Consider the following 19,338-nt stretch of genomic DNA (forward strand, 5'->3'; position numbering starts at 1 on the left):
GTTACGCATGGCAGCGGGTTGTTACTCAGCGATGCAAGGAGGACTTGGACTATGGAGGAGACGGATAGAGGGCTCTGAGTTGGAGGACTTTTAGTGTAGCCGGTGGGGAAGCAGGGGTTAGTGTAGGGTAGTTAGTGTAACTTGTGGGGCAGCAGTGTCACGTCACGTCCAACCGGGCACCTCTAAAATTTGGAGTGCCGTAAGGCTTAATCCTATCCCCTTGGTACAAATATCCAAAAACATGGCCTGATGTACCACTGCTATGATGATGACACGTAGCTATATTTGTCCTTCCAACCTGGTGGAACACACTCAGCTCCAAAAATAATTTCTTGCTTAGCTGAGTTACAAGAGTGGATGAATGACAACTAAATGCTGACAAAACTAAGGTCCTTGTTTTCCAAGGCCAGTATAAACAGCTCCGAACTTGTGTGTAGCCTTGGTGTGCTAATCGATGGGGAATTGAACTTTAGAAACCAAATCTCAACTGTAGTCAAATATTCCTACTTTCATCTGAGGAACATTGCAAAAATTAAACACCTCATTCCCCCAGAGGATCTTCAAACCCTAGTTCACGCCTTCATCACATCACGGCTGGACTACTGCAATGCCTTCTATGCAGGCCTCCCAAACAAGGACCTGTATCGGCCGCAACTAGTACAGAATGCTGCTGCCAGATTGCTAACAAATGTAATATATATATATATATATATATATATATATATATATATATATATATACATATACATACATACATATACATACACACATATTTTTATTAAATTAACCAGTAGCTCAATGAACAAAAGAACAATTTCCAAAATGTTCACAAGGTTGAGTTTTAATGAACACTTGTTTAACTCCATGACATGAAATTAAGGTTAATAATAAAACTTAGATCACAGAATCTTCAGTTTTACTCAAATTGGTTGAAGCAAAAATGAATACACCCCTCAACAAAAACTACTACGACTTGAATTTTGTATGCCCACCGTAATGTTTAAGAACAGCACCAAGTCTTCCAGGCATCGAATGAACAAGTTGGTGACATATTGCAACATTTGTCTTTTTCCATTCTTCAAGAATAACCTCCTTTAGAGCCTGGATGCCGGATGGAATTCCCCACAGGTGTTTGATTGGGTTAAAATCAGGAGACATACTTGGGCATTCAATCACCTTCACCCTGTTCTTCAGAAATGCAACAATACCTTTAGATTTGTGTTTTGGATCATTGTCGTGTTGGAAAAGTGCACGACAACCAAGTGCATGGAGTGATGGCAGCATCTTCTCCTTTAGTATAGAGCATTACATTGTTAAAGGGGCAGTATTGCGAAAATAGTTCTTTTAACTTCATTACATATAAGTTTTGTACAAGTGGAGCAATACTTTAAACATGTTTAGTGGCTGAACAAATGTAATTAGTACACTGGCATTACCTATTTGCAGCAAGGGAGCCACGTCAGAAAAAACATTTACTGACGCCGATTTAGACTATATCATTATGCTGTAGGAGGCAGCTAAATCAGCTGTTTGGGATCTCATTATATTTCCCCCTTTAGTCGTTAGAAATAGGATCCTCCACCTTGTAACTGCACTCTCGTGCAGTTCTTCAGCTCTTGTGAGCCGCATGACGGCACCACACGTCACAGATCCTAATGCTGCCGGCCGAGGCCCCTTCACCACTGCTGGCAAGGACACGGACACCTATTGCTGTCCGTTGCTGTGCCAGCTTTCAGCTCTGCGCAAGATCCTAGCGGCAGCACCGAGCAGACACGAGCTGTAGCTGTGTCCTGCTAGCATCTGACATTACGATTAAAGTTGTTGTTTTTTATTCACGAGGCAAGCATTTTTAGAATGAAAGCGTTACATTTTTACCGCTTTCCTTCTAAAAATGCTTGCCTCATGAATAAAAAAAACTTTGATCGTAATGTCAGATGCTAGCAGGACTCAGCTACAGCTCGTTGTCTGCTCGGTGCTGCCGCCAGAATCTTGCGCAGAGCTGAAAGCTGGTAACCACAGCAACGGATAGCAATAGGTGTCCGTGTCCTTGCCAACAGCGGTGAAGGGTCCTCGGCCGGCAGCATTAGGATCTGTGACGTGCGGTGCCGTCATGCAACTCACATGAGCTGATGAACTGCACGAGAGTGCAGTTACAAGGTGGAGGATCCTATTTCTAACGACTAAAGGGGGAAATATAATGCCATCCCAAACAGCTGGTTTAGCTGCCTCCTACAGCATAATGGTATAATCTAAATCGGCGTCAGTAATTGTTTCTTCTGACGTGGCTCCCTTGCTGCAAATAGGTAATGCCAGTGTACTAATTACATTTGTTCAGCCACTAAACATGTTTAAAGTATTGTTCCACTTACACATAACTTATATATAATGAAGTAAAAAGCACTATTTTCGCAATATTGCCGTTGACAGTAACGAAACTAGCTGTCGGCGGGAGAATGGAGGATCGCGGAGAACCGGCGCGGGACAGGAAGGCTGGCAGAAGCCCCAGGTAAGTGAAACACTTTGTTTTAATACATTCTTCAGTTCGGCTTTAAAGTGAACCTAAACCGTCGCAAAGAAAAAGTTTCACTTACCTGGGGCTTCTACCAGCCCCCTGCAGCCGTCCTGTCCTGCGCCGGTCCTCAACGTTCCTGTGTTCCCCTGCCGTGGCTTAGTTTCATTTTCTGCCAACTGACAGTCAGCAGACCACTGCGCCCTTGTGGCTATGGCAACACGCATCCTTGTTCTCGTTGTCAAGATCGTTCTGTGCAGACGCAGTAAGAGAAAACCTCATACTGCGCCTGGGTAGGGCACTCTTGTGGACGGGAACGCATATAAGCATGCGCACGGTCAGGGCCACGCAGGTGCAGTGGCCCGCAGACTGATTAGTCGGCAGAAATGAACTAAGCTGCGGCGGGGGGACCGGAGGATCGTTGAGGACTAGTGCTGAACAGGACGGCTACAGGGGGCTGGTAGAAGCCCCAGGTAAATGAAACTCTTTTTCTTTGCAACTGTCAGGCCTGTAGGGATATCTACTCACGAATCAGCTCCAATTCTTCACCTTATGTGGCGCATCCCCACTTGAACGGTAGCTGAAGAGACAACACTTGCCCAACTTCGGTTACACCCAGGCCTTTAGTGTGCAAAGTATTAGAGCTGAATGCAGGGTGAGCAAATAAACTTCCAGGCCAAACAAAAATACAGAATAACAAAGTCCAGCAACAGTCCAGGGTCATACATAGGTAAGCAGAAATATCACAGTATCGGAGGGCAAGGCAGAGAGTAGTCCGAAATCAAACCAGGTAGCAAGGGTCGTCACGATATTCCAGGCAAGAGGTCAGTTCAGGCAGCAGACAAGGGAGGTCCAGTAATCAAAGCCAAGGTCCAGATAATCCAATATAAACAGCATGTAACAGCACACCCAGCAAGCTAGAAGCTATCACAGGCAAGATGCAAGTGCCACAGCAAGGTTTAAATACTGACAGCATCCAATCACTAGCCAGCCACATGCACACAAAAGCCAATCACACGCAGGCATTAATCTGAGAGAGATCAGCTGACACGAGTGGCAATACATGTCAGCTGAGTAACCAGTAGACATCCTGACTGTGTGTCTATAGCATAGTGGTAAAGAGCACTGCCTCTGATGTAACAAACCAGGGTTCTATCCCAGCCAGGGTCAGCATCATATATTACTATTACATAAACTCCTGCCTAAGTGTCAGCTGACTCTACCTCTGTCGCTGTCTCAGACCATACGGCCGAGAGGAGCGATCCCTTACAGCAACGGTTTAGGTTCAAATAAAGATTGTTGAAAAACCATCATTTGAAACAGGTGAGAATCGCTGAAGCTGCTTGCTGGAGTGCAAAAAGTTGAAATGTAAACTTTTTTCTAAAAAAAACAAACTATAGGGATCAGTTTTAGAAACAATTATACAGTTTCAGAAACAATTATTTGGTAAATAATGGGTTATTGTAATCAATAAATTTGGTATGGAAATGAAAGTTAAGATAACAAGCAATATCGTTTTATATTTTTGTGCAGCCCTTTTACAAGCTATATAGTTTATTTATATTTAGGGGGCTCCCTTTTTATACACTTGGCATCAGTAGAGAAAATATTTGCATTGATGGCAATATGACACCCTATTTAACCCATTAGCACAGACGTGCCCACACTTTTTTGGCTTGTGAGCTACTTTCAAAAATTAGCAAAAAACAAAATGAACCTATGTACAATTTTAGGAGCACAATTATATATACAGAATGGAAAATGTAGCGGAGTCTGCATCTACCATGAAGTCCTTTGCGATCTACTGGTAGATTGCGATCCACCTAATGGGCACCCCTGCATTAGCAGCTTCAGTTGAGTTATTTCGTTTGAGATAAGTGCACTGCTTTTGACCTCAGTCTGCAGAACCCATTATGCTGTAAATTCCTAGAACGCTTTGATCTCCCTCTAGTAGCAGAAAACATTGAAACTGAAAGCAGCAGTGTATTTTCTCGCACTGCCTCCTAATTACAGGTGGTCATAATTACACATAGCAGTACTAATTAGACGCTAGGAAATGTAACAAAGAAGAGAAAAAATGTGCTAGAATAAATTGTCCTGGAGCACTTACAAGCCTCTAAATAAATTGCTGCTATTGGGTTAATAGGCACTATTATTACCATATACCCACAGGATGCCCCTAAACCGTGGATGCACTAGGTTTAGTATAATTGTTTTTCCCCATATTTTTGTCCTCTAAACCTCATCTCCTTTGAGTGATAATAAAAAGGGTAGTTCCTTTAGATTGTAAACTCACAAGGGCTCTCTCTCCCTTTTGGGTCTTGGAATTTGTTACATTTTATTCATGTTACTTTTGTCACTGTAATTACTAATTCTGTATTTTGTACCAGTACTGTATTTTGTTTAGTGGGGTATACCTGTTACAAACCTGAATGGAGGAACAGGTGACCACAGTGTGCAGCGATACAGACACTGAAACAAGGAATAATGTGCAATATTAGTTTATTGTACCAGATTGTGCATACAAACTGATAAATGCAAACCACATGCAATCACTCCAATAAACAATATATACAATGAATCTCTTACAAACCAGAACAAGCAGTATGCATTCATACAACCAATACCCTGACTATCTAACCAACTATTTACAAGTGATGTACAGGAGATATATACAACAAGCAAAATATATACAAACATACGCGGTACCCAATGTTTATTTCTTACTTTGTACTGGGTCACAGAATAAGTTGGCGCTTTAGAATACAATAATAATAGTAATAATTCTACAAACAAGGACAAATGACTTTCTTAATACTGTACATTCATGACACTCAATTTTCCACTCATTGTGTAAGGGTTAATAGGAAGGGTAAGGGTTAATAGTAAAATATTGGTACATTTTACCTATATTTTACTATGGCAATTAAGCAGTAGAATATCAGTAATTTTACCAATATTCTACTAGCGGCAGTATCCAGCGCTCTTTCTTCCTGGCACAGCTGTCTTTAGGCTCCGCCCGGCCCTACAACTATAGCCTGTGCACACAAGTGACCTGTACGGGCACAAGGCTGGGGGGCGGGGCATTTTCCCTGAACCTTGCGGCACAGGGGGAGGGGCAAGGGTGGTATTTAACTTCCATTGGCCTTCTGTGTTGCCAGCTTCACGAATACACAGGGAAGCTGCTTGTGAGCAGGGGGACACAGGATGCTGGAACTTCTGATAGTGATCATACTGATCCCCGTCACCAAGCACTGTGGCGGCCTTGCAAACAAATAACGTTCCAGGTGAAGGCCTGGTATGACTTTGGTTAAAATGGGCCCAGGTACAAGGGATACTTATTGTTTCAAAAAATGGACAGTTGTACCTCCTGAAGACCAAATTCTGACCTTACAGCGGATCCGAGATGAAAAAACTAACTATAACACGTAACTTGTCTATATATGTTATCTAAAGTTTACACAGCATATCTGTCTGCAAACAGCTTCAACAGTTTATGAATATTTATTCCTGTGATACAATGAGGGCAGCCATGTTCTGTTTGTTACATTGTCACAGGCTGAGAGCTGAAGATGCTATCACCTTGCCTGTGTGTAAATTCAGTCACCTCTCCTCCTCCCTCCTCCCCTTTGCCTCTGAAATCTCTGGCTAGTAACACCTCCCCCTGCCTAGACTGAGCTCCTATGATCTCTTGCTACTGTCTGAAAATGCCAAGGCACTGTGAAAAGCTGTGGATGCGGCTTGTTTAGTTTATAGGGAATTAAACAAAAAAAGTATTTGGATTGAGGAATGCCCTATAAACTATATGAAACGAACACAATTATGCAATGAGGAAAAGTTTATCTTGGATCCACTTTAAACATTAATGTTCTGTATAACCGTTAGGTCCATAAATATTTGGACAGAGAAAACTTTTTTGTAATTTTGGTTCTGTACATTACCACAATGAATTTTAAATGAAATCACTCAGATGCAGTCAAAGTACAGATGTTCAACTTTAATTCAGCAGGGTGAACAAAACAATTGCATAAAAATGTGAGGCAACGAAAGGATTTTTTTCAACACAATTCCTTCATTTCAGGGGATCAAAAGTAACTGGACAATTGACTCAAAGGCTATTTTATGGGCAAGTTAAAACTGACCTGAACTCAGACTGTCCTCTCTGCTCTAAAAGATACACAACAGCATAATAACCTTTAAATAAAAACATTTCTTTGTTACAGTTGATACAAATCCTAAAATAAATCTGCACTGTTTCTACTTACTGATTCATGGAAGCAGACATATCGTTAACATCCTGTGCTTTCAAATGAGCTTATTAGGTGACACTTGGGAGAGATCAAATTAAAACTTGTTATTAGACACAAATGAGAGGAAGTTAAACAGGCTAAACTCTTTAAAGAGAACCTGAACTGAAAATAAAAAGTCAAAATAACCATACACAGGTCATACCTACCTCCTGTAATCTACTCCTCAACCACTTTCTTCTCTCCTGTGTCCCATTTGTCCACTGTGATCAATGGACTTCTCTGTCCTCCATTTTAAAAATGGCCATTACCCCCTAACAGCTTCCTGGTCAGCAAACGGTTAAACTGTAATATCGCCCACTTGAGCCATAGGGAAGCATGGACATTACCTTGCACATTCAAGATCATATATATATATACACTGTACAGCGCTGCGTAATATGTCGGCGCTATATAAATACTAAATAATAATAAAAAAAATAATTCAGTTGTAACTGACAGCTGCTGATATATAACTGACAGCAACTGGTATATTTCAGTTCTGACAAAATATTGTCAGAACTGGAAGGGATCACTGTAAGAAGAAAATGGTGAGCTTCTGAGAGGAACTGACAGTGAGGTTAGTATGTAATATTCACTTGCAGCTACGTCATGTGTTTATTTTAAATCATTTTCCTTGCTTCAGGTTCCCTTTAAATACACACAGAGTGAACTTCTCTTTGTTTATGTAAGGCCTGACAGGTTATGTTCCCAATCAGTCTCTATGCCCCAATCTAGTGCCGCAGCTCTGAGCTCGATCCACGTCTTCACCTGTAGACAAGTACCCGCTTGAACAGGACACTAAACACGTCTCCTGACTTCGGTTGCCCCCAGGTCTTAACGTGCAAGGCATACACACTGAAGTAGAGAGAACAATAACCTGCTAGGACCACACTAAGGCTAGTAACACAGTTCATAAGGATCACACAGAGCAATTACCTTGATTCGGGAGCATGAGGCCCTCCGCGTCGATTGCCAGTAATGGCAGATGTATGAGGATCAGGCAGTGAGGGATCCAGGCAGATTTGAGAGAGTTCATGCAAGTCCACATGCAACGATATTCAACAGGCAGTGAATGCTCCAGGCAAGGAGAGAGTTCATGCGAGGATCACATGCAAGGTTATGCAATATGCAAGGATTAGTTCAGGCTTACTTAGAATGTCCAGTAACTTAGCAAAGGTCAGTCCAGGCAGCAAGCAAGGGTTATCCAAGAAACAAGGCAGAGGTCGGTCCAGACAGCAGGCAAGGGTTATCCAAGAAACAAGGCAAAGGTCGATCCAGGCAGCAGGCAAGGGTTATTCAAGAAACAAGGCAGAGGTCGGTCCAGGCAGCAGGCAAGGGTTATCCAAGAAACAAGGCAGAGGTTGGTCCAGGCAGCAGGCAAGGGTTATCCAGGAAACAAGGGTCGGTCCAGGCAGGAGGCAAGGGTTATCCAAGAAACAAGGAAGAGGTTGGTCCAGGCAGCAGGCAAGGGTTATCCAGGAAACAAGGCAAGGGTTAATCACAGCAGACAGGAATCATCAATACAAGCCAAAGGTCAAGATCCAGTAATATCAACAAGTGAGTGCGCACCCAGCAACTAGCCAAAGCTATGCTTATCATGGATGATGACTGGGAGCACTTTGCATGTTTAAATACAACTTTCAACCAGTCACTTGCCGGCCACACTCCGCACATCCAATCACACAGTGTTCAGCCTACCTAGGTGTCAGCTGTAACGTCAGCTGACACCGTGCTGTCAGCTGACTATTAATTACATTTGCGAAGGGCGTATTGCGAACGCGTCCTCCGCCTATCATCATGTGCAGTTTGTGTCTCAGCAGTGACGTCATCAGTGGGGAACAAGCGCCGAAACCCGGAAGCGACGGGTTCCGCCCGGGTCTCGGCAGAAACTTCAAGAGCAGGTGAGTTCCCAATAGTTTACATTTTGTCCTGTGCAAGAGTTCAGGTCCACTTTAAGTTAATATCAATTGAGCAGATAAAAGTCCTGGAGTTCATTTGAGGTGTGGTGCTTGCATGTTTTGCTGTGAACAGACAACGTTCAGGCAAAGCAGCTCTACTTACAGGTGAAAGAAACCATCCTTAACCTCCCTGGCGTTCTATTAAATTAAAAAAAAACTGTTTCATGCAGCCAACTGAAAGTTGGCTGCATGAAAGCCCACTAGAGGGCGCTCCGGAAGCGTCATTCTGATCGCCTCCGGCGACCAGAATAAACAAGGAAGGCCGCAATGAGCAGCCTTCCTTGTTTTGCTTACCTCGTCGCCATAGCGACGAGCGGAGTGACGTCAGCCGACGTCCTGACGTCAGCCGCCTCCGATCCAGCCCTTAGCGCTGGCCGGAACTTTTGTTCCAGCTGCGCAGGGCTCGGGCGGGACCCTCTTTCGCCGCTGCTCGCGGCGGCGATCAGGCAGCACACGCGGCTGGCAAAGTGCCGGCTGCGTGTGCTGCTTTTTATTTCACAAAAATCGGCCCAGCAGGGGCCATACCGCTAAGGAGGTTAAACTGCAAAAACATAAAATGCCATCCGAGAAATTGCTACAATATTACGAGTGGCAAAATATACAGTTTGCTGCAGCTTGAGAAAGAAAGAAAACACTGGTGAACTCAGCAACGCATAAAGACCTGGACGTCCACTGAAGACAAAAGTGCTGGAAGATCGCAGAATCATTTCCATGGTGAAGAGAAACCCCTTCACAACAGCCAACCAAGTGAACAACACTCTCCACGGGGCAGGCGTATCAATATTTAAGTCTACCATGAAGAGAAGATTGCATGAAAGAAAATACAGAGGGTGCACTGCAAGGCGAAAGCCACTTATAAGCCTCAAGAATAGAAACCTAAGACTAGGGTGTCTTGACACCTTGGAAAAGAAAGCACAGAGACAACGGGAGCCCACATAGCACAATATGTTATAAAATGAAGGAAAATGGATATTATAGCAAATGGTTACTTACAAACATGGGTTGCAAAAGGGGCAACCAACCACTTGAAGCAGGTGGAAATGTTTGACCTGACTCCACTCGGGTTGTCCAACCTGGACTGAACGCGGTCGCTGAAAAAAGGTACTGACCTACCCAATGGTTAAACCCCCATGTGGGTGAGGTATACCCCTCCAACCAAAAGTGTGTGTTGGGGGGGGGGGGGGGGGGGTTAAGCACAAATGCGTAAGAGGTGCCCAGTAATGCATAAAACTAAGTTAAAAACACACTTAAATGAAAAAGGAAGAGGTGGCTCAACTCAATAATGACAGTATCAGGAGTAAAACAAATTAAGAATATAGGTTGTACACATGCACACATATACATATATGCACATGTACCCGCGTGCAGGTGCATGCTGCAGGAGATGGTGGTAATCTGCACCAAAATTTGCGGTTTAGATGTAAGATATTTATGGACCTAACTGTAGATATAAGAAGCATTTCTTTGATCCCAAAACCAGGGTTATTAAAGAATACATAAACTAAATAAAAGAAAATCAGATTACTTACCTGGGACTTCCTCCAGCCCCTAGAAGCCTAAAGGTGGCCACTAACGATCCAATTTCTAGAGAAAAATCGTTCGAGCCATCAGACATTCTGATCGGATTGGTTGTAAATAATCTCCATTGATGGGCACAATCTATTACATACGATTATAAAATCGTCCGATTGGATTTTCGTCGAACCAAAATTTGGATTTTCTTGTTGGTTGTGATAGATAGGAAGCAAAGATTGGTTCGTTGATGGTGTAGTAAACAATTTCACTTCCGATCAGAATTTCTGATCACTCGAACGATTTTTCGCCAGAAATTGGATCATTAGTGGCCACGTTTAGTGTCCCTTGCCGCAGCTACGCTCTCTGTCAGTATCCTGGTGTCCCCTCCATTCTGCCATTCTGTGCGAGTGTGTGCACACGCCAGTTCTGCACCTGCGCAGAATGTTCCCAGCCATAAGAGCGCGAGCGGCACACATGAAGTCGCCGACATGTCCAGGTTTGCCACTACAGTGGGAGCTCCAGGACACTGGCAGAGAGCTGCTGCGAGTGACAAATAGGTTTCTAGGGGCTGGAGGAAGCCCAAGGTAAGTAAAGCTGATTTTTTTTAAGTTAAAATGGGTATCCTGACTATTTTCCTCTGTTCCTCTCTATGTTGTTATGAGTTCTCTTTAAGCCTTTGGCACCCTATTTATTGACATGGAGCATTTTATTTTTTTTTAAAACAGGTATCAAATGTATATTGGTTGTATATCAGACTGTGCTTTGACTAACTGATTGCAAAGGCTTATTTAACATCTTTTTTTGTCTTGACAACTAAATTTTTAGTGTGTTTAATTCGGTGTATGCCGCAGAAGAGAGAATATACTGAAATCATGAACGTTCTGGATAAGGGAAGACTAAATACAAACTGTGAGCTTAATTCATCATGGGAATTTTCAAATGTAAACCTGGTCATTAACAACGACTTAGAGAAATGGTTCTCTGAAAAGAGGTAACATATATACTAAATATAACGTATAGATGTATTTAGTAGCAGAGTTTACAACTATAATCATATTGCCAATTCCTGACAAAATGAATAAAGCAGCTACTTAACAGATTTTGATGTTGAATTTAGGAAGTAACAAAAGCTTACCTGGTCTCCAAAACATAGATGTCACAAATTCAAAATGAAATTCCTGGGAGATTGCCGCTAATTGCCGAACTACCGGCGATTAGCGGTGAAAACGCTGACGCAATACTAACTATATGGCAGTGATCTCACTGCCGCGATTGCCTCCGATCGTGGGTGATTCACGATTAGCGGCAATCACAAAACGCGCTACATGTAGCATTTTACCGCGATTATAGATAAACAAGCATACCCGATTGATGATTCCACTAATTTTGTGCCAAAATCTGTCAAATGCGTCGATCGGTAACAGAATTTGATATTCTGATTGGTGTGACACCAACTGCTTGGCCATTCCTAAGTATAAATGTCCCCTTACTTCTTGGTGCAAACTGCAACAGGAATCCCACCCATCCTGCTTCTACCTCTTTCCATCGGACTGAATGTGCAGAGAACCAAACACATATGTACTCTGATTACAGGTAAACCGTCACCTAAAGTGACCAGGTGTATTTAGTTTTGTTGAAGACAGAGGCTGACTGCAGACAACAGCTAATAATTAATTTGCTCTCGATTTTATCTCTGGGGGATAAGATCATTCTGTTTTGTGTTAGTAACAAACAGTAAACGGGCAGATTTATATATAAAAAAAAAAAACAGTGCAAGGAGAGCTGGAGCAAGTCTGGTCAGGTGCAGAAGTAGATCTGAATCCTCGACTTTGACATTTGCTCTATTTTTGCACCAACTTTGCTCCAGTTTTCCTTGCACAGGTTTTAATAAATCTGCACCATTGACTTCAGCTTTTAGTCTACAAACTTTTTTTTTATCTTTCATTTTCTTTATTGATAAAAGTTAGCATACATCAGATGTACAGTATACATAATTACATTCAAAAGTACTGCATAATCAAGATTATAACTGCAAAACCTAAATCTCAACTTACTACAGTAAAACCAGATATAGCTTATATTATACTTTCACTACCTTTTTAGCCAGGTCTACAGACTTTTTAAAGGAGCAGGCGCATTAAGTCAAACAAAATTCCTGGGTGCTAAAACAAACTTCATTCAATTGCACATAGCTCTGTTTCATTTCTCATCGTAAACACTCACCTAAAGGATTATTAGGAACACCATACTAATACTGTGTTTGACCCCCTTTTACCTTCAGAACTGCCTTAATTCTACGTGGCATTAATTCAACAAGGTGCTGAAAGCATTTTCTAGAAATGTTGGCCCATATTGATAGGATTGCATCTTGCAGTTGATGGAGATTTGTGGGATGCACATCCAGGGCATGAAGCTCCCGTTCCATCACATCCCAAAGATGCTCTATTGGGTTGAGATCTGGTGACTGTGGGGGCCATTTTAGTACAGTGAACTCATTGTCATATTCAAGAAACCAATTTGAAATGATTCAAGCTTTGTGACATGGTGCATTATCCTGCTGGAAGTAGCAATCAGAGGATGGGTACCTGGTGGTCATGAAGGGATAGACATGGTCAGAAACAATGCTCAGGTACTCTGTGGCATTTAAACAATGCCCAATTGGCTCTAAGGGGCTTAAAGTGTGCCAAGAAAACATCCGCCACACCATTACACCACCACCACCATTACACCACCACCAACAAGGCATGATGGGTTCAGGTTTTCATTCTGTTTACGCCAAATTCTGACTCGATCGAGACTCATCAGACCAGGCAACATTTTTCCAGTCTTCAACTGTCCAATTTTGGTGTGCTCGTGCAAATTGTAGCCTCTTTTTCCTATTTGTGGCGGAAATGAGTGGTACCCGGTGGGGTCTTCTGCTGTTGTAGCCCATCCGCCTCAAGGTTGTGCGTGTTGTGGCTTCACAAATGCTTTGCTGCTCGGTTGTAACGAGTGGTTATTTCAGTCAATGTTGCTCTTCTATTAGCTTGAATCAGTTACATAGTTATTTGGGTTGAAAAAAGACATACTGTATTTTTTGGACTATAAGACTCATTTTTTCTTCCCCAAAAGTGGGGGGGAAAGTCACTGCATCTTATAGTCCAAATGCAGGGAGTTCCTGAGTTGTGAACGCCTGCCAATACGAACCTCCAACTCGCCACAATGTTGGGGACTCCCTGTACTGTGCCTATGCAGATGAGGACATAGGGACAAGCGGAGGACACAGGGGAACACAAAGGGGCATAGAGGAGGACACAAGGGGGACACAAAGGGGCATAGAGGGGGACACAAAGGGGCAAAGAGTAGGACACAAGAAGGAAAGAGGCAGACACATGGGAGGACACAAGGGGGACAGAGGAGGACACAGGGAGACACAAGAGGTACAAGGGAGCATGAGGTACAAAGTGGTAATCCACAACATGCTGCTTCACCATGGTTGCACCAGGTTTAGTAAATATATTTTTACCCTGATTTTGTCCTAATCCAAGGTGTGTCTTATGGTCAGGAGCGTCTTATAGTCCGAAAAATACAGTACGTTCATCGAGTTTAACCAGAGAACAAAGTACAACACCAGCCTGCTCCCTCACATATCCCTGTTGATCCAGTTGGCCCATTCTCCTCTGACTTCTAGTCATCAACAAGGCATTTTCTCCTACAGGACTGCCGCATACTGGATGTTTTTCCCTTTTCACACCATTCTTTGTAATCCCTAGAAATGGTTGTGCGTGAAAATCCCAGTAACTGAGCAGATTGTGAAATACTCAGACCAACCCGTCTGGCACCAACAACCATGCCACGCTCAAAATCACCTTTCTTTCCCATTCTGACATTCAGTTTGGAGTTCAGGAGAATGTCTTGACCAGGACCACACCCCTAAATGCATTGAAGCAACTGCCATGTGATTGGTTGATTAGATAATTGCATTAATGAGAAATTGAACAGGTGTTCCTAATAATCCTTTACGTGAGTGTATGTTTAGGATGATTAGGAGAACCATTGATCAAGGCCATCTGTACTACCATTTAGTCAATTAAAAGCACCAGTGAGTTAGGATGGTATGCATTACTTGGGTATTGCTGGCATCAAAATAATCAAAAGAAAGTCATAAGATAACCTATTGTGATCTAATAAATATGTTTATGTTATTATTAATCAATATGTTTGAATTTTTCAGACATGAGATGAAAGAATGTGGTAGGAGCAATAGAGAGCTGGAAGAAAAGTATTGCTTCTTGGTGGTGTCAAGCGAACGTTCAGCTATCATATGTAACCGTGGACTCTCTGTAGGTAATATGTCTACAAAAGTGCTGGGCAATCCACAGATGGGAGTATACTTGTTTCGACATATTGATGTGGCACTGAATTTTGCTCACACGAGGGATTTGGCTTCAAACACCATAGTCGTTTTTAAAGTAAGTTTAGTTTGTCAATTAATTTGTGGTGGTTCCATGCATAATTATAAAACTCATAGTCAAAATTAACCATTTATATTCGAAATAGGTGCAACATAATTTACTTTAAAGGGTGCCTGAACTGATATGTGACATGCTGGGATAAATGTGTAAATACTGTGCTAAACATGCATAGAACTAGACTATGTTTCTTATTTTTCTACTGTTATTGTTAGGGATAAGAATTCAGGTATGCAAATGCTACTTTGACTATAGCCAAATTGTCATTAACTGCTAACTAAAGGCCATACAACTCTTGCTTGGCAAAGAGACAATTATTTTGTTTTGTTTTTTTTTATAATCAGAGAGACAATTCTGAATGAAGGTAATAGATTTAAAAAGTCAGTAGTTAAAGATAGTCGTCGTAAAACTGCTATCATTCAACCGAAACAATAAAAATGTTAATATTATTTGTTTAGCTATTATACACAAAGTAAGACTGTGGCATTCCAAGGAAATCATATTCATGAGGAGAACTGTAGATACAATTATTTATCTAATCAGTTTGCTTTCAGCAAACCTGTTAAGGCACACAACCTGTAAACTGAATTTTTCGAGGTGATGTATTAATTAAAGAGACTCTGTAACAAAATTTTCAGCCTTATTTCTTCTATCCTATAAGTTCCTATACCTGTTGTAATGTGGTCTGTCTTACTGCAGCCTTTCCTAGTTGCACAGTCGCTGTAATATCTCTGTTAACTAATCTAATCTTCTTTCCTTTGTCGGCTCAGGCAAGAATGTGCTGCTCTGCTTGTGATAGGGAGAATCTATACACACCCTCTCCACGCCCCCCTGCAGGCTCTGTATGAGTCACAGACTGAGCTTCTCTGAGCCTATCACAAGCTGGTTAGCAGCCATGTCTTTTGTTTGTAAACACTGCCTAAAACTGGCAATTACAAGCCAGGATTGCAGCAGGGAGTGGCAGAAACAGCACAGAGGGGCCCAGGAGAACATAATGAATAGAATGGTATGCTTTTTATTGTAAGAATTTTAGAGTACAGATTCTCTTTAAAGAGGAGCTGTTAGGTATAAGGTCTCAGAGAAAATAAACACATATATCAGTAGCTAAAGATTGGCTGTACTTACATTACATATGCATTTCACTGTCCACGTTTGTACTTCACAGAATTTGTATATAGTATATGCAGAGATTGATGCTCCTGACAGCTCATGGCAGGTTCCATGTTTGTCTGTCTCCTATGAAGCCAAATGTGTCGTCATGTTCTGCCTGCTTCCTGATCACAGAAAAGCTCGTACTGAATAACACTAGTGTGCAGTGAATATTAATTAGCCATGTGGCTAGGAACAATAGCGGACTCCTGCAGTGTACTCTGCCGGGAGATTTTTCAGTGCTGTGCGCTGGACTGAGTTACAAGCTGCTGAAACTTGATCCTGTAACTTCTTCTTAGCAGCCGAGGGGAGGGCCCCAGAATGCTTTGCAGTATGGTTTGCGGCTTGTGTCCTCTTAAGAGCTTGGGTCTAACAGCTTTGCTGATAAGCACACATCAAATGAAAGAGAGATTTTTATCTTCACTATTGCCTTTTTGGCTTCCGTCTAAACTGTTTAACACAGGAGAATAGAGGTTTAAATCAGCTTCTGCAGCCTGACAGTTACTCTTTAAAGAGAAACTGTAACCAATAATTGAACTTCATCCCAATCTGTAGCTGATACCCTCTTTCCCATGAGAAATCTTTTCCTTTTCACAAACGGATCATCAGGGGGCTCTGTATGGCTGGTATTGTGGTGAAACAACTCCCACGGTGTGATGTCAGGACCATAGTTACATAGTTATTTGGGTTGAAAAAATACATACGTCCATCGAGTTCAACCAGAAAACAAGTACAACACCAGCCTGCTCCCTCACATATCCCTGTTGATCCAGAGGAAGGCGAAAAACCCTTACAAGGCATGCACCATGGTCCCACACTGTGTCTTGCATTGTGGGAAATGGCAGCTGTTTACTGCTGTTTCCAACTGCCAAAAATGCAAGCAGAATCTCCTTCCACTGACATCACCTGCCAGCAGTATAAAAGTCACCATATTATAAATGTCTGCATGTAAATCAGGGAGAAGAAAGATTTTACAATGGGCAACCACTTGACTAAATCATTTATACATAATTATTGTATATTTTGTTTTACCTTATTTTCATTGGAGTTCCTCTTTAAGGGCTATCTTCCACTGCAAATCACAAGCTCTAGTTTTTCCTCTGCTCTTGCTATGCAATTTTTCATTTGATTGTGGTGCAATTGAAAGGTCATATTGCACTAAAAGGCATTCACACCAAAAATGCAGCAAGCACTATGTTTGCAATTCAACAATAAGCATAATGTATTACAACACCCTAGTGGAAAGAGAGCACCGTGGTTTGTTTGATAAAACAAGTGTCCTTGTGATTGGCAAATTGCATGTGCTCTGCAAATCAGCAATTGGAAAACAGACCTTAAAGAGGAACTCCAGCCTAAACAAACGTACTGTCATTAAGTTACATTAGTTATGTTAAATAAAATAGATAGGTAATATAATCTCTTACCCATACTGTTTTAAAAGAACAAGCAAAGGCGCATGCGTGACGCCGGCGTGACTGGATGCAGGTCCGCTGAGCTCCGTGACTGACTGGGAACCTATCGGCAAATTACTGCACTTCTGGCCTTGCTAGGCTAACCCCTGGTAGCCCAGAGCCTCTGGGATATGTCAGAGCCAAAGAAGAACAAAAAAAAGAACAAATCTGCGCACTCTGAAGGTCCGCTCCCGAAGCTCCTTGCATGCCAGCAGAAAGACAAGACCTCTAAGATGGCCGCTGCTTCCTCCTCCCAAGCAAGTAGCGCTCCCCCAGAGGATCAACCCTCCCAGCCTAGCACCTCGCAAGGGGGGCAGAAGTCTGACAACTCGGCTCTACTTAACTCGATCCACAAGCTGCTTAAAAAGGAGTTGAACGCGGCTGTCTCCGCCATCAACGCCCATATCCAGGAGCTCGGTGATAGAGTTAATGTGGTGGAGCAGAGACTGGATTCCTACGCCGACGCCCTGAAGGAAGACAAAAGCAGGCTGGACGCCTCGCATTAGAGGGCTGTTTGAAACCTACACGGACCTCCGTGCTGTAGCTCTCAACTTATTCACAGCCATGCTCCCTCAAGTGGACCAGGCCCTGTTCCGGCTAGACAGGATATACCGCGCTCTTGGGAAACCTCGCAATCCTAATCTGCTTAGAGATGTAGTGCTCCGGTTCCACTATAATGAAACGAAGGAACAGGTTATGGCTGTCGCCCACAACCTATCCCCGCTCCCCGGGGTGCCGGACACAGTTCAGCTGTACGCAGACCTCTCCCCGCTGACACTGCAAAAAAAAAGGTCACTACGTCCGATATCGCAAGCCTTGATCTCCAAGGGTGTTCGTTACTCCTGGGGTTTTCCATGTTCCCTGCTCTTTACCCTGCAAGGAACGAGCCACCGAGTGACCACCGTAGAAGATGGAAAGCAAATCCTTCAAGCTGCCAACATAAGGGTGCAGAGCGAGACTTCCATGGAGACACCCAGAGTCCAACGCCCGGAGAGAGTCTGGCAAACCGTCGGCAGCGGGCGGGGATCGGCCCACAGCTCTCCCTCAGCTTCACCGAGATAAGTACTTTGAAGGGCTTCCCCCCTCTCCTGATTTAATACTCTATTGATTGCTGTGCTAATCTGACCGTGCTGATCTGTGACTTCTTAGGTCTCTGTGAGATACCCGTACTTCTATCCTAGGGATGTGACTTTTTGCTGTATGTTCCTTCTATGAAGTGAGGCCAACCTGCCATGCTTATGACCCATACTTTATATAATGTTTCTTGGAGCTTACTGCAGGAGCGGAGTGCCTTTCCTTTTTTCACAGCCCCGACCCACCTTTTTCAGGCTACTAACTCTCATTTTTTAGACCGACATGGTGGCCGGGAACCTTCCCTCGTGGTCTCTGGGCCTATCTACATCGTCTGGCTGCATGATCAGGCACGTCACTCTCCCATGTTCCATGCGTTGCTCGTTGGCTCACTGCTAAAAGTTGCTACCCTCCCACAAACCTACAGATTGGCACTGTTCATTATGCATAAGCAAAATCACTGCTCTACTCCGATCCTTTGGATGTGCTCGCAGGATGCTCCTACATTCCCAAGATGTTTTCAACATGGGGCACTCCACTTTGATATAACATTGGGAGACTGGAAGTGGCTAGTCTATACACTTTTTTTTTGAAAGTATAATTTTTATTAGCATTTTTTCATCATACAAACAGTGGCGCTTGCCGAACCATGGCGGCGCCAGAACATTTAGTAACATTTGATATGACTAGTTTCGCTGGTGGTTGGACTCGCAGGCCCATATATTTCAGAATCAAACAAAATAATACTGTCACCTTTAGCATTAGAGTAGCTTAGACACAGAGCAAGATAGGATTGACTCGTGTGTATCCCCACGCGAACTTTCAGTAGAGACCTCTATCAAAGTTTAGCATCTAATCATCAAATTTAAGCTTATAGTGTGATATCCAATAGGACCATATTTTTTTTTTATTTCTTAGGACATTTTCTTTTAAGGTATACAGGTT

General features: G+C 42.8%; 1 protein-coding gene across 2 annotated transcripts in view; it reads left to right on the forward strand.

Annotated features, from left to right (window-relative positions):
* The window catches only part of TEX15 (testis expressed 15, meiosis and synapsis associated), a 126,496-nt gene that overhangs the window by 21,062 nt on the left and 86,096 nt on the right, over nt 1-19,338 (forward strand). For both annotated transcript variants that reach the window (XM_068233705.1, XM_068233704.1), the window contains 2 exons: nt 11,097-11,262; nt 14,485-14,722. In XM_068233705.1, coding sequence (XP_068089806.1) covers nt 11,097-11,262; nt 14,485-14,722 — 404 coding nt within the window. The remainder of the gene's footprint in view (nt 1-11,096; nt 11,263-14,484; nt 14,723-19,338) is intronic.

Source organism: Hyperolius riggenbachi, chromosome 1 (genome assembly GCF_040937935.1).
Source record: "Hyperolius riggenbachi isolate aHypRig1 chromosome 1, aHypRig1.pri, whole genome shotgun sequence".
Taxonomy (NCBI): domain Eukaryota; kingdom Metazoa; phylum Chordata; class Amphibia; order Anura; family Hyperoliidae; genus Hyperolius; species Hyperolius riggenbachi.